Source organism: Equus przewalskii, chromosome 17, assembly GCF_037783145.1.
Source record: "Equus przewalskii isolate Varuska chromosome 17, EquPr2, whole genome shotgun sequence".
In the NCBI taxonomy this organism is placed as follows: Eukaryota; Metazoa; Chordata; class Mammalia; order Perissodactyla; family Equidae; genus Equus; species Equus przewalskii.
In genome coordinates, this window is record NC_091847.1 from 58,867,265 (window position 1) to 58,891,258 (window position 23,994).

Genomic DNA, 23,994 nt, shown 5'->3' on the forward strand with positions numbered 1-23,994 from the left:
AGTTAGAGAGAGGCATAGAACTGGAAATGTAGCTTAATGCACCTTTGGCATATGCATGGTTTTTAAAGCCATATGAGATGGCTGAGGTCAACACAGGAGGAGAAGAAAGCCAAGGTCTGCACTCTGGGACACTACAACATGAAGAGGTTGCAGAGAAGAGAAGGCTCACAAAGGAGATGAGAAGGACCCATCAGTAAGTAAGAAAACCAAGAGCTTAAGGCATCCTGGAAGTGAAGCGAATAAAGCAGAGCAAAGAGGAGGGCATGACAATGTTCTTAGTGCTGCTGCTTGGTCAGATAAGATGAAGACTGAGAACTGACCATAGGGTTTAGCAATGTGGAGGCTATCAGTGATCATGACAACAGCATTTCAGAGGAGTAGGGGAAGAGGAGGAGAGTGATTGAAGACAGAGAGTATAGATGTTCCTTCACAAAGCTTTGCTCCAAAGGGGACCAAAGAAATGGGATTGGGAGTCAGCAGCTGACAGGAGTAGTGGAATGAAGTGTTCTTTTTTTCTTTTAAGATAAGAGAAATAGCGTGTTTTTATGCTGATGGATGTGCTCCGATAGAGTGAAATAGTTATGTTATAGATGAGAGGACAGAATAGTTGGAGCAAAGTTCTTGAGAAGGCAAGAGGGATGGGATTAACTGTACAAATGAGGGAAGGTGGAAATTGTTTATTTTTTTCTTAAAAAACTCTGTTGTATTTTAGTTGTTGATAATTATGCCACGCTTTAATTTTGGCTATTAGAGACATAAAATTATTAGATTTTACAAAAGCAGAGCCTACAATTTAGAATTGAAAGTTTGTAAGTGTTTTCTAGGATATAAAGGAAATGGTTAACTTTTTTATACCTTGTAGTATTTTGTCTATTGAAATTTTCTTTTATTAGTCATCGCTTTTCTCTTTATGAAAATATATTTCTACATCCATGTCAGTATATGAAAATGAAACTTTGTGCCATATTCAAATATACAACTTTATTAGATCTTAGAGATTTCTTAGAACAAGATCTTAGGACAAGGGATAATTTTGAGGCTGTTTTGATTTAGAGAAACCCAATCAATTACAGCAGCTTTTAGACATGTTGGAGCAGCCCTGGCAGTGAGACTCCTCAAGTTTTTTATAGATGGTATTTCTTGGTTGATCTGGATGGAATCTCTGCATCAAAATATTCACTGATGTGTGAGAAGAGAAGAAGGGTGCTACATTGGGATAACAAATAAAGTAACAGCTTTCCCTTGCTGCCCACAGCATTTTCAACAAAAGCTAGAAATACCTAGCTTTGTTATTGGACTAGGAATACCGGTCTCTATTGATATTCTGAGATCCAGTGAGTTCAGTGGCCTTAGCATGTTGTGTAATAATCATGAAATCAAGCTGTGTAGTAGATGAATTTTTTTCTTTCCCTTGGTTTCTCTCATTTCTGGATTTTGGATTTCTGAAATAAAGGAATTTAATTTTGTTATATAGGTCTTTAGATGACTTCTAAAACCCGTCTTTTTCAGTAACAACTTCAAGAAAATGAATATGTATTTGATTAGTAAATATATTTTATTTGTATTTTTTATTTTTATTTGCTTATATTGTTAAGCTATACAAGCACATAGTTTAATGAAGTCCTGTTTGCTCCAAAGCGCTTATATTTTAACCATAGCACACTATGGACTGATCCATGTATGCGTACATCTCTGCTCAAAATCTAAGTGCAAGCAAACTGTATAACTATACTGATATTATAGTATTCTAGAAGTTGGCTGCTTATTCTAACACGTGTTAATTCTTTGTTAGATTGCAAGATCTTTGAAAACAGGATGTTATCTTTTGTATGTTTGTGTTCTTCTTAGAGCTAACACAACTCATTACATAAAGCAGAAAGTCAGCAAATATTTAGTAAATTTATGGATGATATGTTCTCAGTGCTATTTAAAGAATTCTGTAAGAGAAATTCTGAAAATGTTCCGTTGGTATAATGGTTAGGGCATCTGTCTTGGAGGTGTTGTCTTTTCTCAGTTGAAGTGTCAGATGTTTGACAATTCTCTACCTTCTGAACCAAGATTACTAGAAAAAGTGATTATAATTACATGTGGTGGTGCTGGCTCAGGTTCCAATCTATGCCTCAGTCTTACTTTCTCCCACCCCAACCCATTCCCCACGTTGACACCAGAGGGGTATTTCAAAAACACATACCTGCACACATTCCTCGCTTAAAATTTGTCTATGCAAGACCCTCCCCATCCGCTTTCAAGTGTATATTAGGTAACCCTCCTTTTTCTGTACTTGTGTTTGCGTATATCAGAATACTCAGCCCCCACGCTATTCGTGTGGATTACGGGTTACAGACTGTGACATAGGTACAAACATTCAGTTTTGCGTCCCTAGAGCCTTTCTTGCACACAGTAGAACCATGAATAGATATCTTAAAATTTTTATACCTCAACATCATTTTTCATTCAGTAATATTTTATAAATATTTGTGACTCCACCCTTTAAATAAATTCCTTCACTCCGTAAACACAATAGGACATGGGCCTACAACTCAGTTCGCAAATTGGCCATAAATACAAATTTCTATGAAAGTCAACCAAGAAGGCAGATTTTGTGTAATTTCAGGCATGTGCTAATTTGCATGCTTATGGGTGACTTATTTCATGTAATTGGCCATAAAAATGTGGCATGGAATCTTCATTATTTTTAATATAGATAGCACATGCCCATCCAAATTAAAAATTTTAAGCAAATCTACTTTTTCCCTCCCCAAAACTTAATTAGTCACTTCAAGACATTTTTGGTATCATAGTTTTTGTCTTTAGGTGGAGCTGTTAAAGTTAAATAAGTGTGAATATCTGTCAAGTACAGTTCTAAGAGTGCGGGTACATTTTATATATTGTGAAAAAAGCATAATTAATAGCTAATTAGGATAATGAAAGTAATATACACCAGATGTAGAGAAGACCTTGTGGAAAATTACTATGAATTAGATAACATGTGATTTGGTCAAAGCAAGCTGGTTGAGAAGAATTAAAACAGTGGACATGTGGAGGGACAATCAGTGGCTGTCTAGCTCCCACACCTAGGGAATAATTTAATCAAGTTTGCTATTGTAACACTCGGGGCTTCAAGCTGTTCCGTTTTCACAAGTTGATAACTTGGGATTTGGGCCTTGATTTGCGGCATTCCTATACGGTCAAGGTTTCATGTTGAGATGATCACTTATCAAGTAATTTAATGAAATCATCTCCATGTATAAAAACGGAAAGATAATGAGAGATCTTCAGTACTCTGCTTCATGCCTCAAATCTTTCAGGTACCGCTTAATTAATACAAGTCTGATGCTTGTTATGTAACTCATTTTCTGTTTAATATTCATTGGTTGGCAATAGTCTAAGTTTCTTTTTTCTTATTCCTCCAAATGTTGACCAGACTTTGTTATTATAAGAAACTGAAATTCAGTGATTCCCTTCTTGGCTTATATAGCTACATTTTGAAGCAACATACTTATAATAATGATAATATCTAGCATCTATTGAGACTTTAGTAAGTGCCAGGCGTGGTGCTGGTGTTTGACAGACATTATGCCATTGAATCCTCACAACAATAAGGTTTAGGTGTCATCACCGTCATTGTTATCACTATTCCCATTTTCAGATGAGGTAACTGAGCCATAGACAAGTTAAGTAATTTACCGAAGTTTACAGAGATAATAAGCGATGGGCCTGAGATTTGAATCTCAATACTCTATCTCCAGATCACTTGCTTTTAAGCACTGTATACATACATTGATAATGTTGTAAATGACCAGAAGAGAAGAAAAAATTACATTCTTTTATGTTATATATCTTTGTCGCATAAAAGGTATCACCTATCTTTATCATCTTTATTAATTTACTTCTTTGGTTTTTATCAAGTTATTATAAGTGGAAGCACAGCAATAATCTGTATCATAGATACTTTTTCCATGTACTGTGGATTATTAATTGATGAGCTTTGGAAATTTGTTGTTTATTTGCTTTTAGGCAGTAATGTTTAAGCCATATTCCAATTGTGAGACATCTATAGATAAATAGAAACCTGGCCGATGGGCGTTTCTCGCTAGAAGGTTTGTCAATTACAACGTCATGGATCTACCGAGGAACTCACCAAGTTAATATAAATATATACATGTAAACTTAAATTATGGCTTAAGTTCCCATATCTAGCCCCAGCAGAAACACTTTGGGTCTCCTTTCATGGTCAAGAGGCACTTTGTTGAATCTATATTTTTAGATGAGAAGAACCTGTGGATTGAAATGGGCATGTGGAAAGTGGAGTAAAACTGAGCTTTAAATTTAAATTGTGAGTACGAAAGACATCAAAGTATGTGACCAATCTTCAAATATCTTCCCACTATAGTAACAATTCTAGTACCAAGAAACATAAAAACTGCGTAGTTCCTGTGTAGCTGGACTGTATCTGTTGACTGTGAACTGCCCTCTGAAATCCTGAGATCGTATCTACTTTCAGTTTTTGTTGTGCTTAGAATACTCATTTTACAGGTTTGCCGTAAACGTGTCTTATTCCATGTAATTTAGTTAAATTGTCAACTGAATTCTGTTATAAATCCTCATGGATTACTTTATAGTAAAATCTCGTTTGCCTGCCCTCTTAGATAAGGAAAAAAGAAAAAAAAAAGAAATGAGTTTGTTTTGTTCAGTACACTGAAAGTCTCATTCCTGTCTAGGGAGGGCTCGGACAAGTGCTTTCTAAGAGCTGCCATGTCTTGTATCTTATGTGGCTTCCATATGTTTTTTTTCATAGACTTGAGATTCTAGAACATCTTTACTATCTAGTGAAGGGCTTCCTTAATTGTATGCCAAATGCTTTCGAAGTTATTCTTTTTTATGTTTCCTCCCCAAAGCCCCCCGTATATAGTCGTATGTTTTAGTTATGGGTCCTTCTAGTTGTGGCATGTGGGACGCCGTCTCAACATGGCCTGATGAGCGGTGCCATGTCCACGCCCAGGATCCGAATTGGCGAAACCCTGGGCCACTGCAGCAGAGCGCACAAACTTAACCACTCGGCCACGGGGTCGAAGTTACTTTCTTGTTGGTTAGTTTATTGTTTGTGCATATGTATGTTAGCAAATAATTTTGATAGTAATATGGTATATTCCCTTTGAATGAAGAAGCTAGCAAATAATCAAATGAGAAGATAAATAATAATTATTATTTTTTTTGAGTAAGATTAGCCCTGAACTAACATCCTCCACCAACCCTCCTTTTTTTGATGAGGAAGATTGGCCCTGAGCTAACATCTGTGCCCATATTCCTCTATTTTTTATATGTGGGATGCCACCACAGCATGGCTTGATAAGTGGTGCGTTGGTCCACGCCTGGAATCTGAACTGGTGAACCACAGGCCACTGAAGTGGAGTGCACAAACTTAACTGCTAGACCACCAGGCTGGCCCCAAAGACAAAATAATTTTTAAGTTCATTGGAAAATGTTTTCAAAAAAGAGAAAAACAATGCCTGCATTAGAAGAATATCATACAGAGCAGAATGGATTCTGAATGGGTTACAATTCCTGTGTAATTGATAAATGAATCCAAGAACTCTTTCTTTATAAAGTGTAAAAGCACAATAAACCTAGAAAAATAGCAGCAACTAGTAAGAAAATTCAGTCAAATGACTAGGGTAAAAGATTAAATATACAAAACATATAACTTTTCCTATATGCCGTTCATAACCTATTATAAAATATAATTGGATGTTTCCTAATAAATATGAAATAAATCAAATTGAATCAAAATGTTACTGAGAGATATAAAAAGAAAATGAATAAATTGAGAGATATCGTATTTCTACAAGCTTACTACAGGGAAATGTTAAATAGAATAAGATGTTGATTAGCATTTTGAAATGATTTACAGCGTTTATAATGGAAAATACTTATGTCAAGTTGTGAAAAGTATGCATAGAAAATAGCGTGGAAGAAAATATGCTTAAATATAGACCTTTATAACTATTGTTGGAAGGTTATAGTTTTTCATTTTTTTATACTTTTTGTGTTTTTTTCTAATAAACATGAATGCTGTTGTAATGTGAAAAAATATGCATGTTCAATTTTTTAACAATTTAGATGAAAAGGTAAGGATTTTCTTTGACTTCCATGTGTTGTGTTTGGCCTTATGCAGGAAAGGAGGAGCTTTATATATTTTATTTACTTATTTATTTTTATTATTAATTTATATGGTTTTTAATTTCCTTAGAAAGATGTGCGGGACATCCTCACCCCAATTCAGATCAAAGCTGCTTACCACCTTGGGCATCACGTCATCAGTAAACGAAGCACAGAGGAATTCCCGCCCCTTCAGCCAATTCTTCAGCAGAAGAGAGAAAAGGATGTGATTGAAAAAACAGTAGGTATATTTTTCTTTATTCACAGCATTATGTGACGTGTAACTGAAGAATTTTTTTGAAGTATTTCATAATTCTGGGGAAATGAATTATCTGAATTTTTTTGAAGTTTTATGAACTTTTTTTATAAACGAGATTTATGATATGTCTTATTTTCCATTTTTCTTTATTTTTTATATTCTCTTTAGGATATTGAACTGCATATTTTTAAATATGCCTTTAGCCACAGCAGTGGTTTTCCATATACATAAAATGTTAATTTTCTCTCCTCAATGTCTTGCCAGTGAAAAAAATATATTACTAGAAAGTGCTCAAAATGGAAGTGAATTGGATTCACGAGTTATTCAGTGTTGTCATGTGTGTTCAGTTTCTCTTTCTCTTGCTCATTTTCTGTCTCCTTCTCTGTCAGTGTGTCTTCCTCTCACTCACCCTATCCACGCATTCACTCATGTCTTGTTAATTAAATTCCCTTGTGGGGTTGTACTCATTTATAAACATACATATTTATGTTACGTAAAAATTTCTCATCTTAAATTTAACTTTGTGCTTTGCATCCACATCTCAGGATCAATTGCATCTTGAGATGGATCCTGCATTCTAAACAGTGAATTGCTTTTTCTAATTTATCCCAAGATATATCAGTTTCACTGACAGTGTGTTTATTCCCAGGAGTCCAGTTATTCAGACCTTTACTCTCCAACAAAACAAAGACATAGTCAACAGGGTGTTTTGGGGCATGATAAAAGCATTCATTAAAACAGTCGATAATGGCATACAGAATGTAAACGATGAAAGGGACATTTAAAGGTCTAATTCATATCCTGTCCAGAAAAAATTGCCCCTCAGTCACTTTAAGATATTTGAGCTTACAATCACCATGGTCTAGTCTACAATACCAGATTGAATGAAGAGAATAACTTCAGAGCACATTTTCTCTATACCCTTATATGAAAATATTTATGAAGTCCATTTTGTTCACTCTTCTGTTGAACTTCAGTTTTCAATATCAACTATTTTTAGATGTCTTTAATAATGGAAATGTCAATATTAGACAAGCCAAAACCTTTGCAATTTTTGGTTATGTTAGAGTAATCTACCTTTTGATTCTTAGAACAACCTGCTTTACAAATAAGACTGGTAGGAAAAAAATCATATTTATTTAGTCATTTGGAGAAAGATTTACACTTTCCTTCTGCTCCCCAGGTGGGCAGTCTGTGGTCTACATGCTATTTGACAACTCTCTGCTCACTTCCCATTTCAGGTGCCTGGCTCCTTCTCTGACTTTCTAGATTTCTCTTCCTTCGTCTCTCCCTCTTTGCCTATTCCTCTCAGCTTTCTTTATTTTTATCTCTCTGTATTTTTTCTTGGTCCAGCTTACACCTCAGGTCTTCCCATGTACCTTACAGTATCTTTGAGTCCTATTAAAATGCTTAGAGTTAAAAAAATTCTGGAACCTTTATGATAGACTATCATTTAATTTTGTTCAGTATGTCCTCAAAGTCAAATTTCTACAGTTTGTTATTTTCAATGAATATAAAATCACTGTCCTGCCATCTGTGGAAAATAAGTGCCATGTTTATATGTAATAAGTGGAATCAAATTGCTGCATTACCAGAAAGTAGAGAGGAACTCGACCAAGAACATCTTGGCAGCACAGGTTTCAAACACTTGCAGAGGTTACTACCGCAGTTTGATTAAAATTATTTTTTTACACAACTATTATGAAAGAAAAAAATCATTTTTCCTATTTAATGAGCTTAGGCTTTAAATGTACCTGTTGTAAGAACTTAGTCCCTTTAGCCCTGAAATTACTTGTCATTTGAACCTACTGACTAATTCTCTAGTTGAACTCTCCAAAAGGGATAAAACAAGGAGTTATCAATTAGATTTATTAATTTCATTTTTCTCATGTATCAGAGATGTATTATTCTTTAAAAACACATAGAAATATACCTACTGAGTTGAACTAAAATAAAAATTACTGTCTTATTTTATTTCCAGATAAACTTTGCAAGGTTTTGTGCCCATGAAAATTGTTCTGCAGATTTACAGCTTTCTGCAAAAATTGGATTTTTGAAGTAAGTGTAGTTTATTCTCTGTTATTCATCAAGATGGGTTAATAGGTGTGTGCATGTGGGTTCTAAAGAGAAAAGGGCTAAGAACTAATCCTTGGGGGCTAGCAGCATTTAATGAACTGGAAAAGAACAACATTTCTACTGAGAGAGATAAAGTGATCTATTCATCATTCACATAAGTATGTACTCAAAGATTACCACTTTTTGAAAGAATGAGAAAATGTGTGAGCACTAAGGATTTATGAAGCATGTTTTAATCTTTTATTGATAACTCAAAAGATATTTCAGGATTTGATTATACATTGAGTTATCATTATTATAATTGTAGTTTTGTTTTAGACGTATCTAAGGACCCGTTAGTAGAGTTTTTGATGGCAAAATGAGCTAAACTTCACTACATAGTGCTTAGTTTTTTATCACCCAGAAAACTGGTTACGTAATTCAGACTGTTGTACAAAACAAAGAAATCCCTCTCTGTATGTATACGTGACACATCTGAAAAGGAATAAACCATGTAATTCATCTAAATTCATAGAAGGGGAAACGGCAAAATTGAAAACATATGTAATGTGCTTAGAATAGCACCTAGCACACTGTGAAAACTAGATAAATGTTGGGAATAAATCATTGTAATTTTGTATCATGTCTAAATCCCCTGTATTGAAATTGTTCTTCATATCAGAGGGAAGATGAGAAAATGAGGACCAGAGAGACAGAGTCCATACTTCCGGTTGAGAACTGGTTATATATGGGAAGTGAAAGAGGGAAAGGAAGCATCAGTGACAGGACAGGAAAATGGGAAACTGGGGAGGTAGGGATATAAAGGAAGCAAGTTTAAATAGGGGCATGTTGAATTTGGTGGGACTTCTTGCTGTAACTCTCCACATGAAAATCTAGTTCAGAATTATATTTGGAAGTCCTCTATACCTTGGTGACTTTTGAGAATTTCCAGGGTCAGGGTGGGGGTGGGGTGGAAACGTGAGTTTCACAGAGAAAAGAACTAAGGCGCAAATCTTGGAGGGCCAATTTTAATTAAAGACCTTAAAAAGAGTGGGGAGTCACCGCAGGAGACTGAAAAGAACTAAGAGGAGAACCAATTCCATAATGAAATAGCCAATGAAGAATTTAAAAAGAGGAACTCAGTATTGTGAAATTTTGTAGAGAGATCAGATAGCATAATGACTGAGGAAATGTTGTGGGAATTGACATTTAAAATGTGACTTGTGGGTAAAGAAGTGGTCACTGGCAAATTTTAAGATAGAAATTTCAGTGCAGTAGTAGCCAAATGACAGGGTCAGTGATTAAGGGGAGGAGAATATACTGCAAATAAGTAGATTCAAATGAAGACTTTTTATGTATTTATCACGTTGTTATTTATTCAGTCATTGGAAGATATAAACAAGTGTGAGGGTCAAAGGCAGGGAAAAGAATAAATTGGAGAGAGAAATTTTCTACTTAAATCCAGGGGGCACATCTCAGATCCTGTTTGAACTGTTCTCTGAAGCATTTGACAGCTGTTCACTTCCTCTTTTGAGCAACTGTAATGACGTCCTGCTCCCATTCTTCTCCGACTCCTCTAGCCCCTCCTTCTCAATTGTCTTTGCAGGATCTTTGATTCGGGCTGTGTTGGCTCCCTAAGTGGTCCTTTCTCACTCCTTGCCCACGCTCCCATATTTTCCCCAGATAATCTTGTCCCCAACTCTGTCCTCACCTGGCCTGCCTACACTGCCAATGCCCAAATCAGTATCTCTGAGTTCCACACACACACATCCAGTTGTCTCTTAGACATGTCTTCTGGGGTGCCCAGTCACTATCTGCCAATGACACAACCATTAGTTAGTTACCAAAGCCAGAAACCTGGAGCTCCACCTGCATTCTTCTTTCTTATCCTTGATATCCAATAAATTACTAAGTCCTATAATACTACCACCTAAATGTATTTTTTATCCATCATACTTCTCTATGTCTACCACTGTTGCTCCAAGGCAGGTACTCAGTATCCTTCCTGGATCATCAAGCTTTCTTGCTTTCTGTGCTACTGGCTTCTGCTTTTGCATTATTCTATGATGTTTCCAGAGTGAGCTTTCTAAAGTACACATCTGATAACAGTGCTTTAGTGGCTCATTACTACTTTAAAATCTATATTCCTTTGTGCTCTTCCTCACCAATTCCCCAGGACTTCTTTCCATTGATGGCAGACCATTTGCAGTTGCTTGGCCTTGCATGCTCTCATGAGCCTCTGTATGTTTTCACTTCTCTCACTTATCTACTTGATTAAGTTTTATTTATCTTGTAAATCTCAGCTGTTTCCTAACTGGAGCCCACTTTGTCTCCTCCTGGGCCCCTGGTCCCAACGCCGTTGCACGCTCTCCACCATTACTGTCTGTCTCCACACTATCCTGCAAGCCGCTTAAAGGCAGTTTCTTGTCTTTTCATCATTGTGTCCCCAATGCCCAATGGTACCTGGAATGCTGTAGGTGACTAAGAGATGTTTGCTGAGAATGGAATAGAGGAAAGAACACATAATGGGATCAGACTGTGGTGGAGAAGTCAGCCTTAGAAAGAAGGGAAGATTCTCCTTACCTTGAGCTAAGCAGCTGTGAAAAGATGCTTGATGTTACAAAATTTCAATGTGGAAGGAAGGGAAATGTGAAGAATTCATGGGTGGCCATAATAAAAAGTAAGTTCATCTATGGAAAGTGAGGGCTTTGAGGATGAGTTTGGGAACTTGAAAGGAACAGGAAAAGATTCAAAATAACTGTTATGATAAATGGGATAGGGAGTCAAATAGGAATGAGTAAAAAGGTTGACAAACAATGTTGTGTACCCTGCTGGGATGGGATCACATATGGCAGAGAATAAATTAATTCTTTTCACATATGCAATGCCAATATAGCCTTGAGCATCCACAGTTGAGGGCCAAGAAGCCCTAACCTATTTGATTGATAATTGGACTTTGTACTTAAATCATCCAGATTGGCTGCTCAGATAATCCCAAAACAGTGACTACTAGCTACTTTGTATCCTCATACATAATGTGGTGCCTTTGTTGATTTATTAGTTGAATAATTTATAACCTTCCCATTCATGTATTTATTTTATTCCTAAAATGGTTAGTTTTCTTGGTGTTTTTGCTGTCATGGGCCTTTGATAAAAAAGAAGAGTTGTGTGTGGGAAAGCTTATCTAAGCTATAAATAAGTAGTGTTTTCATTTCTTAAATCAGACACTCCTGCTGTCACTTTGTCATCTTTCATTGCAATCCCTCTGGCCTATGAGAAAATGGGACATTGAAATGTATGTGAAAATACTACTAAGAATGCTTCTTTCCTGAAGAATGAAAATACATCTTGTTGAGTTAAGATATGTAATTATTAATCTAATTGAATTATTAGTTTTTCTTCATTATATATTTTCTCACAATAAGACATTACACTGTCTACTTTGCATTTTTAATTTGAAGTGATAATATTTCTTGTAGTCTAAATATCAAGTCCATTATGACTTTAAATGGCAGCCAACAGAGGGTAAGGCAGTGTTTCTCAAGATGTGGCCTTTGAGTCACCTTCTTGAGAATCACCTGGACTGCTTGATGGAACTGCACGTTCCCAGGCCCCAGACTATCCAAGTCACAATCTATGGAGACCAAACCAGAAATATGCATTATTAATAGGGCTCCAAGTGGTTCTTATCACACTAAAAGCTTACAACCAATGATGGTTAAGTGTTTCGGATTTGAAGTTGAACTAACCTGGTCAAGTTTTTTATCTACCATTTATTACCTAAATGACCTTTTTAGAGAAACCTTTTAACCTCTGTAAACTTCTTTCCTCATTGATAAGAAGGTAAAATAGCACCTACTCTGTAAGGGTGCTTTAAAGATAAAATGTAATAGTGCAGGCGAGTGTATAGCACAAAGCCTGGTACACATGACGGTTGGATAGAAGTTATTTTTGATGTGTTATGGTTGGGCCATTTATGGATCACGATAAAAAATAATTCGGTTATAATATGAAATTTTGCCAATGAATTCTAAACCTTTTCTGCACACGTACTGGTTATTTGTCCGTGGTTTATTGTTTCTTTATGTCCCAAGAATGCTGCTGGTGAGTAGTTGTCAGTTTCGTGAGGTTGAAGTGCGTGAGCACCAGTGTGGAGTGTGAGCCCCACTCTTCTATATCGACTAAGAAAGTTACAGGCTATTTCTTTCAGGTAAATGATAACTCATTTGAGGAATTTTCAAATGGAAACACCTCTAATTAATTTTTCAGGCCCACAGTGAACGGTTCTGACAAGCTGTTTTGCATTTTTAGTAAATTGTACTCTATCAGACAGAAATATGCCTTTCCTACATAGGTGTCCTGTCTCCCTTCTCAGTAACAGTAGGCAGATTGTGACCACATGTTCTGCACATTCTCCTGACGATAAGCCCACTGGCACTGATGTATTTGTGTGTCCCAGAGCTACAAATCTGCTTTAGGTAAATGTATTTACTCAGTAAAGTACATGAGTTCCTGAAGACTGCAATAATAGACTGCCAACAGCAAACTAAACCGTGCGTATGAGCTCTGCCTCATGTTTTCATTAAGCTGAGGCTTCCTCCCGAATGTCTAAATTCTCTGGACAATAAACCACATCCAAATGGACTTACACTGCAAAAGACAGATAAACAAATATGACGATCAAGGTTATAAATATAATAGCAGGTGTTAGCCATCACATAGGCAGTTTAAAATCAAGTCCTTCATTTAGATTACTGATGTGAATGGTACTACTTCCCTGTTGTACCTCAGTCATGCTTCCAGGGTAGGTGATGTAGGCTTTTCCTGAACAGTTGCTCTCATATCAGTTAGGAATGCTTTCAACTGCAAAGGACAGAAGACCTGACCATAGTGACTTCAACAGTAAAAGCATTTAATTATTTTGCATAATAAGCCGTCTGGAGAGGTGGTTGTGGGTTTTGTGAGCAGCTCCCCAAATCTGGATGTTCAAGGTTACCATTCCAGTTCTCTTCGTGTTTCCCTCATGGTCACCAGATGGCTGCAGCAGCACCGAGAAAATAAGAGGCAACAGCAAAATCCTGTGTCCTCTTGAGTCTGCCTTTCTAGCAAGGGAGGTGCCTTGGCAGATTTCTTATTGTGATTAACAAGACTCGTGTCACATGTTTACCCTGAATCTATCATAGTTGAAGGATAAGGGAGTCACCATGATCATATTAGATTGATCATAACTCATTCCTTGAAGCTGAATTAGGGGCTTATCTGATGCAATATCAAGAAAATGCTGCCTACTGCCTGAATAATCTGGGGTTCTGTTAGCAGCCAAGAAGAGAAAGCACCATTGAGCAGACAGTGAGCAATGTGCAGCGTTTGCCACTATGCCGTTAGCTCCCCAAAGAGCTAGTCCAACAAAACTGTCCACTTTTAAAATGGACGTAGTAGGAATATATGCCTCACTGAGCTCACAGAGTTTGGGGAAGATGAATTATGCGCCTTATACACTAAAACATGCTCATTCCTAGTTTAGTCTTCCAATCCGTGTTCTTCTGCTATACTCTCTTGGACCTCGATGAGTTTGCCTTTATTCAATAAAATTTTAAATGCCAGGTAACTGATGTATTTCAGTAGATGAGAATTTTCCAGTATTATTTTTCCTGTAGACCACATGCTGCAGGCTACTTTTTTGTCAAATAAGTGACTCACGTATCTTGACACAGATACGTATCAGTTTACATTATATTTTGTTCTAGCATCTTGATTAAAAACAAGTTAGCTAGCGGGGCTGGCCCCATGGCCGAGTGGTTAAGTTTGTGTGCTCCGCTGCGGTGGCCCAGCGTTTCACCGATTCAAATCCTGGGTGCGGACATGGCACCGCTCATCAGGCCACGCTGAGGCCGCATCCCACATGCCACAACTAGAAGCACCCACAACTAAAATTACACAACTACGAACCAGGGGGCTTTGGGAGAAAAAGGAAAACTAAAATCTTTAAAACAAAACAAAACAAAACAAACAAAACAAGTTAGCTAGGAAGCACTAATTTATTTTATGCAAGCGAAATGCATTCATTACACTAAGACTTGGGGAGCATTTCTTGTGAAATAAAACAATATCATTCAGTCAGGAAAAACAGAGCCTTGGTGCTGAATACATCATTTTCCTGTTTCACTTATTAAGTTATGATTCTGTACGTACACAGTACCTTGATTTGTTTAAATTACATGGATTCTAGGCTGCTTTGTAAATTTCAAGTCTGCATTATGCATGTTTTAATGAAGAATGAACTATGATTCCCGGGGAAAGCTCTGGTTCAGCCTTGTCACCCTTCCAGATGTGCACCTGGTCCTTTATTATGTCTCATGTAAAAAGCTAGTGGGTATCTTTCCAATGGCACCTTGTTAATGAATCGAGGTACAGTAAGATGTATATCAAAACAAAAAAAGAGTAGGATCGTAATTATGGTAATGTAGCAAAATAGCTTAAAAATGGAAACTAAACCAGGAGTCTGGCTGCTGAAATGTGAGCATTGTGTTTCTCTTTAATTTGCTGTTGTCTTGGAACCTAGCTGTTTATGCCATGCTTTCACCTTCTGTTGCTTGTCTAAGTGCCAACTTCTTTCCCAAAGGTGTTCAGTGACTAATGCTTTGGTTACAAGCCAGAATATTTTATAAATGTCTATTTCGAGGCAGCTCTTCTACAAGTCTTAATTAAAATTTAATGTCAAGCTGAAGTTTACTTTTAGAACCTCTTAGTTCCTGTAGTCGTAACATGATTATAGAACAGTAGGGGGAATGCAGGACAGCTATGTGTCCACACATTTCCTCCCCACCATTTAACGCAGTGCCACCAAGCAGATGCAGACTTATGTAACACAAAGGTTTACAATACAGGAATGAGTAAATCACAGCCATTCCCGAAAATGTTGGGAGAAATACCACACTGTCACTGAGTCTGATTCTTCCACCCTGAAATGATAGCTGTGGTTTAGCATTACCGCTTTGTTAGTCATTACACATACTTCCAGAATTATTCAACTTCTCAAACCCAGGGATCAGAAGCTAGAGATGCAACATATGGACATATTCTTCATTCCTTTCTCCTCGATGTCTTGAGTACCAACTAAGGAATTATGAGGTCTGGGGGATCGTTTTCTCTAATGCTATGTCCTATGCCATTGCATAATGAAGCCTCTATTATTGTCAGAATAATACAGATTTTAAATATAGTAATATTATGTTGTATGCTTATTTTGAAACTAATTATGCTCATCAATGAGATTTCTCTATGGCAGAGCCGGCAAACTTTTTCCATGAAGGGACAAATAGTAAATATTTTAGGCTCTGTGGGACAGAGATCTCTGTCTCAACCACTCAATTCTGCCATCGTGGTGCAGAAGTGGCCACAGACAAATGAGCATGGCTGCGTTCCAATAACCCTTTATTTACGAAACCAGGTGGAGGTCCAAATTTGGCCTTCAGCAGTTTATGAGCCCCTACCCTGTGGTAGGCTTGCTTTTTCTACAGCAATTCTCTCATCCTCAATTTTTTGTTATTTAAATATAGTTCCATATAGCATATTTTGTAATTTAATTATAATTTGTTAGTATAGTTTAAGCTGGTTGCCAAAATCAGCCATATTTAGAAATTATCAGGAATTAATCCTACGTTAACAGACCATAACAATCTGTTCATAGATAGATAGATAGATGGACAGACAGACAGACTGACCCAACAGAATTACATGCACATGTTCACCAAAAGACTATAATAGCTCCAAGCTGGAATTGTTAAAATTCCCAATGATAGTTGAATGGATAAATATAATGTAGTATATTTACAAAATGGAATATATGCATCAATGAGAATAAACAATTTACAGCTACATGTATCAATATAGACTAATCTTACAAACAAAATTTTAAGTAAAGAAAAACTGATATTCAAAGATTACGTACTCTCTGATTCCATTTATATGAAATACAAAACTTGGCAAAGCCAATCTATACTAGTAAAAGCAAGATGGTGGGTAGAGTGCAATAACTGGAAGGAAGGGAGCACATGGGTATTTCTACGGTGCTGGTAACGTTTTTTTTTTTTTTTTTGATTTGGATGTTGGTTTCATACGTGTATTCAGTTTGTAAAAATTCACTGAGTTGTACAGTTAGGATATGTGCATTTTCTATGTGTATGTTTTATCTTGAAAAGTAAGTTTAAAATGGAAAAAAAATCAGGACAAGAGGGGAAAAACTTTTAGGTATTAAGTGAACTGTCCAATTTCATAGAGCTATATTATTGAAGTATAAAAGTGGGAAGAAGTTATAATTTCTTTTGCATATTCTGAGGTTTGTAAGAGTTAATAATTTTCTTCTCAGAAACTGTACTCTTTTTCTAAGTATTGATGTTGCCACTAATTTATTGGTCAATTCAACAGTCATATTGCCACTAAAACATGAGGTTATGTGGGCGGGGTACAGAGCACATGCACATGGTCATAGTAGATGTTTGCTTACTGAAACATTTGGAATTTGTATACTATCACAGAACAGATAAGCATGTCTGTAACTTGATAGAATTCACAGTGATGAGTCCACGAACTCTTGGGAGAGGGAGAAGTCACTTTTGTTGGTGGGAATGCAATGCTGGGTGATGGGAGTTAGCAATAATAATTAACTGGAAGAACTTCTAAGAATTCTTAACATTGACACAAACTGAATCTTGGAGAGTAAGTGCAAGTTAATTAGATACATGAAGAGCGAAGATGTAAAGGCAGAGGGATAGCTTGAAGTAAGATACAAAACACACGTGTTTGGACACCTGTTTGTAGGTAAGGATGGCTAAAGTGAACGAATGAGTTGTGCAATGGAAAGCGAGTCAGGGGCCAGCTCTTGAAGGCCTCATGCGCCATGCTAATGAGTTAGAACTCTTCTTTTTTTCTTACACTTTGTTTTTTATTTTATTTTTTATTAGAAATTGTTTTTATTGAGGTAACATTGGTTTATAACATTATATAAATTTCAAGTGTACATAATTGTATTTCAACTTCTGTATAGACTACATTGTGTTCACCGTCGAAAGTCTAGTTTCCTTCTGTCACCATATAAATGTCCACTTCACCCCTTTAACCCTCCCCCTTTCTCCTCCCCCTCTTCCCCTCTGGTAACCACCAATCTGTTCTCTGTATCTATGTGTTTGGTTGTTGTTGTTGTTTTTATCTTCCACATAAGTGAAATCATACAGACTTATTTTGCTTAACATAATACCCTCAAAGTACATCCATGTTGTCACAAATAGCAAGATTTCATCTTTTTTTTCATGGCTGGATAGTATCCTATTGTATATATATATATATATATATACACCACATCTTCTTCATCCATTCATCCGTCAATGGGCACTTAGATTGTTTCCAAGTCTAGACTATTGTAAACAATGCTCCAATGAACACTACAGAACTCTACCTTAAAGGCACGGGAGGATATTAAGCAAGCAAGTGACATGATCAAGTTTACTTTCTGGGAAATGACCCTCTCCGGCAGTGTGAAAACTGGATTGGAGGAGGACTCAAGAAATCAATTAAGGGTATAATCCAAGTTAACAGCTTGAATCATGAAATTTTCAGACCTGTTTTATTTAAAAAAAAACTTTAAATCCTCATTCAGCTCAACCTAAATAATCAGAATAGTAGAAAAGCAAGAAGCAACATGCCTTTGCCACCCCCAGGCAAAAGTGGTTCCCTGCCCTGGTCACCCAGAGCCCTTCATTCATAACTCTTTCCCATGCATCTATATAACATTTGTCTACAAGTCTGTCCTTTACTATATAAGCTCTACAAAGAAAGAAATTTTTTAAAGACTATTTTTTTATTGGGGAGAAATGAACATAGTGACTTATAGAGGAGCTTTCAGTTATAGTCAATCGGTCATTTATGCATCTTCAAGTAGCGCTTAAAACATAAATTCTGAAACTTGTTCTGTGCTTAAGCACTTTGTCTTAAATCGATTCACAAATAACTATTAAATGCCAACTGTGCTTAGCACTTCCATAGTTTATTCAAACACTAATCTTCTGTACAGATGCTTAATAGGATGATACAATTATTGAAGAAACATTGTAAACATTATTGAAGAAACTTTATAAACTCTGAAATTCTAGGTGAATGTTTAACTTTCTTATTGTTATGATTATCCTCACCTGATATTTTGCTTTGGGTCACATCCTTCTCTGGTTGAAGTAATTTTTCTAAGTTTTAAATTATTCAATATCTACGAACATTTGTCTTTGAGGAAAGCTTATAGAATCGTAGCATTCTGTAAGTATAGTTTTCTTTGAGTTCTTCTAACCCTCTAATTAGTAAAGAGAATAGGCTGTGTAGGCAAAGAGATTTGCATCTGCCTTGAGACTTTAGAACATCCTAGCTGTGTTACCTTGAATAAGTTTCTTAAGCCTCTGGTTCCTCATATATAAATGTGTTCTGAGGACTTCATGGAACGTGCATGAGCCAAATCTTCACTGAATGGTAGTTGTTATTAGTAGAGATGGGGTGACTAAGACTTAAAATTGCTAAATGACTTCCCCACTGAGAAGAACTGGAGCCAGAGCCCAAACTTGAACTCGCTCATATGTCTGGATTGGCAGCAATCTTCTCTTTCCAGTTCACAGGATGGTGAAGCATTTCTGCAATTCTGTTCTTAACTTGGTCTAGTTATTGATAGAGGTGACCTGCCTGCCTTATAATTCTAGTCAAACGGATTTTAGTGGCATCCATTTGCGGGCATGGTGGTCCTTTCCCATGCCAGGCTCACTTCCACCAGAACATCCTCTATTTTGGTGGAAATTGTCCCTCTCTTCTCCTTTTCTCCTAGCTCCCCTCTTTCCCCCTTTGGTTTGGACAGCAACTAGTTCAATGTCTATTCAAGGATAAAGAAAGAAAAGAAAAAAATGGTTTGCTTTTAAAAAATATATATTGTAAGATAGAAAATATGTTAAGATTATCAAAGAAGTTAAACAGAAAAGTAAAACGGAAAGTAGACTAGTTTAATTAAAACTAATTAAAAAACAAACTTTTCTTGGATAATAGTTGACTGAATGTATCTGGAATATGAGAAATTGAGTTCTTTTTGACATGGATTTGCATCTACTTGTATGGGATCATCTCCCACGGCTGTTTTTCCAAATTAATATTTTATGTTCAGGATAAATAAATGAGGAGATGAGATTTTTATTTCCCAAATAAGAACTAAATATACTACTACTTAATTTTTAGGCCACATGAAAATAAAACCTATCTTGCTGTTGGAAATATGAAGACGTTAATGTTGAATGTGTCCTTGTTTAATGCTGGAGACGATGCATATGAAACGACTCTGCATATCAAACTACCCACTGGTCTTTATTTCATTAAGATTTTAGATCTGGTAAGTACCAAAAACAACTATAACATGATATTTTAGCCAGCTCTGGTGGTCTAGTGGTTAGGATTCAGGACTCTCACCGCTGCGGTCCAGGTTCATTTCCTGGTCGGAGAACCACACCACCTGTCAGTTATCAGACTGTGGCAGCTGTATGTTGCTCTGATGCTGAAAGCCATGCCACCAGGACTACAAATACCAGCAAGGTCACCCTTGGTGGATAGGTTTCAGTGGAGCTTCCTGACTAAAACAGACTAGGAGGACCTGGCCACCCACTTCTGAAAAAATTGGCCATGAAAACCCTGTGAACAGCAGCAGATCATTGTCTGATACAGCACTGGAAGAGGAGAGGATGGTGCAGAAAGACCGGGCAGGGTTCAGCTCTACCATACGCAGGGTCACGAGGTCTTCCACAGGGTGCTGGGAGTTGGAATTGACTTGATGGGCATGAACAAAAAACATTTTACTTAATTTCTGAAAACTCTAAATGATGTAATTTACTTCATCAATTTGAAGCCTAAATATTTGGGGTGTATTCAGACTTATCACTCTAGCTTCAGGTGATTTTGAGATTTCCTCCATTCTCCTGATAAAAGTGACAAGTTCTTTGGGATCTGACTGAGATCAAAAGAGTCAGCTTCTTGTCTCCAAATGCTGCTGTTGCCCAGTTGTCCAGGCAAGATGCTTGGGTGCCATTGCTTTTCTCACTGATAACTGCTCACCTCGTGCTGTGATGTTGCTCCTCTTGGTTGGGGTCCCTGCACAAGCAATACTTGTTCTTCGTGCTGGGCTCCAAAGTTACTGCTCTGTGTTTTAAGTTCACACACCCAGCCCAGTCTTGTTCTCAAAGAGCTTCCAACATGGTAGAACCAGCGATCTTCCACAAATCCCAAAATCTTAGTGTCAACCAGATGGCAGGCAAGTTCTCTTCTCCTACAAGAGTTCAAAGCACCTGGAGAATTTTCCTTACCACCGTGCTTGAGTCATAAACACTAAATCCATCAGTGAGATATTGCTAAGGTTGAATTTCCAAGAGAAAACTTTCAACTGCTTTCTCCTTCAAAGCTTCTGTAGCCCTTAGCAAATTTATTCATCTTTTATCTAGAGACCATCTCTTTATACCACGGGCATTTAGAGAAGTCTTTGACCTCTTACAAATATCTATTACCCCATTTCTCTAGAGCACTGGGAGCCTATTTGCAATAGTAGGAGGGAAAACTAAAATACTCAGGGAAATACATAAATGTATATTTCTGTCTTTGACTATGTATATCCTATTGTGATTGGTTATTGCGATTAAATACCTTCATCATGTCCTCACATACCAGACAGGAGAGGGCCAATGAAATATGGACCTTACGAATTCCTTGCTTTATGATTCTTCAAGGAACTGGACCTTGAATTAACTAGGGAACACACAAACATGGATGAAAGCTACCAGTCCGGGAATTATTCTGTGGAAAATGTAAACAAATATTAAAATAAACCTATACATATACACATTTATATAATTTATTTATATTTTTATTTATGCCAAAAGTAAACAGAAAATAGTCTTCCAGGAAAGTAAATTCTTTGGGGGGTGATTTTCTTTCCAAAAACCATCCTTAAACATAAGTTACAAACCTCTTGTTCCCTTCCTCCTCAAACCGATTGTTTCGTTTTTCCTTTCAGGAAGAGAAACAAATAAACTGTGAAGTCACAGACAGCTCTGGCATAGTAAAACTTGACTGCAATGTTGGTTATATATATGTAGATCATCTCTCAAGGGTAAGCATTTAGCATTTATAGTTTTTGTTTACTAACGTGAATATAAAACCCTTTCTTTTTCTCTATAATGCTGCATACAAATATATAATTTATTATTTTTTGCTTAAGGTAACTAGCTAAGTGATGAAATAAAACCAAAATAACTGGGCTTGAGATCTTTGAGATTGTGTTTATATTCTTGGCAATGTTCACTATAAAAAAAAAAAAAGTTGGGGGGCACATGTTTATATCAAGATGGGCATGTGAATGTGTCAATCAGAATTCTGCTTCCCTGTCTCACTCTTCCCCAACACTCCCCCCACCCCATCCCACCCCAGGTGGTCCTGTCTGCCAGGCATGTTACCTCTGCTATACAAAAAGGTGTTTCTGGCAAGGGTCCTCACTCAAGTTGTGAAAGCATCTCTAATTTTGTCAGTCTGGACGTGCCTGTCTTTACATTCAGAGGAGGCTTTGTCTCTGACTGTCATTTTGGAAATGCCGGTGCTTTAAAATTGCCACAAATCCAAGAGCCTCCCTGTAGCTTGCTGCCCAAGTGAGGGGTAGCCTATGCTTCTAGTACATAGTTTCCAATCTGCATTCCACAGAACATAAACTCTTAAGAAAAATTAAAATTCAGATTATCAAAAATATATTTTAGATTATTAAAAAATTGGGCTTTTCCTCTGTGTTTTATAGATAGACGTTAGCTTTCTCCTGGATGCGAGTTCGCTCAGCAGAGCAGAAGAGGATCTCAACATCACAGTGCATGCCGCCTGGTATATTTCCTAGTGGAGAATAACTTTTGGGGGGGGGAGGTACCTTAAGGGAACTGTGGAGCTGTGTTTCATTGTCTGCAGGAGAAAGTGTCTCTTATGTAATCTAAGAAACAAACAAAGCCTCTAACCAGCTTAGAAGCAAATAATTGTAAATAAGGAGAGCAAATTTCTGCCAACCCCATCATAAACATTTCTTACCACCACTTCTACTTTTATCCCCACTCCCCCAAAAGCATTTAAACTAACCTCCAAGTATAGTAGGTATACACAGGATGTAATTAGTTATAAGATGATTTTTGTGCTGGTTGGATTCTAAAAGTGTTTTCTGTTTGCTTCTGTAGTGAAAATGAAGGGGAAATGGACGATCTGATGAGTAACAAAGTGACTTTAGCAATACCTCTCAAATATGAAGTCATGCTAGCTGTTCATGGGTAAGTAGATATTGACGCCTCCTGTAAAATTGAGAGCTGATTTCAAATTCTGTTGCTTCTCACATTATTGTCAAAACCATATTTTAAAATTATTTATAAAAAGGTCCTGTGCTGTTTCTGTCTCTTAACAACTACCTCAGCAGTACTGTCCCTTGCTTAGCTGTTCATTATTTTAATCCACTCTCTAGTCATCGCTGAGACCACCTCAAACAAGTGCTCAGCTGGAGGAGACTTCTTACTGGAAGAGGCTATAAGCCCCTAGGAGGCCACGTCCAGCTTTTCAGTTGTGCACTGCGCAGGCCAGGGGCCCTCGGGGTTGGGTAGTGTGTAGTTGCCACGATCATCCTCAGTGGCCGTGGCAAGTGTGAAGTTCAAAAAACTACAAGCTTGGTGAAATCACTACTCTCTAGAACCCATGTCTACCTATGTGGTAAATGGATTGAGGTATGAGAGAGCCAGCAGCAAAGTGTCCCTTGTTTACCCTTTGTACCCATGAATTACAGAATTCCTCGCCCATGGCGGGCGAGAATTCACTCATGATTTTAGTAATTGTTTGAGTGTGTTCTTCTCTCATTCAAGGAGATATGTGGAGAAAGAATGAAAGGTGTATCAAGAAAACCTTTAATTATTTGACTGGAAATTATTCAGGCTGTTTAAAACCACATTTTTTAAAGCAATGGAAGACAGACACAGAAGAAATAGACAGATGTGCTCTTCTTTTTGCTCTGAATATAAACCATCCCCAATCATTTTTAACCCCCCATAAAGATGGCATATAATGATACAAAAGTAAAATATCAGTGTCTGAAACTGACAGAACTGAGTAGCAAGTTTGTGAGATAAAACGGGGATAAAAGAAGCTATTAAAGGGAGAAGAGGACCTAGAGAGTCGGGGGAAGCAAAGAAAAGCTGGCTGCATGTTTCTTGGTTTTGGATATTTGTCTCATCTACCCTCCTTGATTTTCCTATGATAAGTGTCCTCCTAATTTTCCATTATCCACATCTTGTTATTTTGAGCAGGGAATGCTCTGCAACTCTTAAACTGCCTAAATCTACAATAGTGGAATATTTCTAATTTCTTTCCTATGTCATGGGTCTCTATATGTGTAGCTCCTCATATTAGCTTCCAAGTAGGAGCAACTTGTGGAGTCAAGATTTCCC

At 37.1% G+C, this 23,994-nt stretch overlaps 1 protein-coding gene across 3 annotated transcripts in view; it reads left to right on the plus strand.

The window, feature by feature from the left end:
- ITGA4 (integrin subunit alpha 4) overlaps nucleotides 1-23,994 on the plus strand; it is a 77,335-nt gene that overhangs the window by 42,912 nt on the left and 10,429 nt on the right. For 2 of the 3 annotated variants that reach the window (XM_070581633.1, XM_070581634.1), the window contains 6 exons: nucleotides 6,251-6,400; nucleotides 8,400-8,476; nucleotides 19,733-19,883; nucleotides 21,552-21,647; nucleotides 22,323-22,402; nucleotides 22,744-22,833. In XM_070581633.1, coding sequence (XP_070437734.1) covers nucleotides 6,251-6,400; nucleotides 8,400-8,476; nucleotides 19,733-19,883; nucleotides 21,552-21,647; nucleotides 22,323-22,402; nucleotides 22,744-22,833 — 644 coding nt within the window. Of the gene's footprint in view, nucleotides 1-6,250; nucleotides 6,401-8,399; nucleotides 8,477-19,732; nucleotides 19,884-21,551; nucleotides 21,648-22,322; nucleotides 22,403-22,743; nucleotides 22,834-23,994 lie in introns of those variants that run through there. The other variant, XR_011528823.1, reaches the window with a different exon arrangement.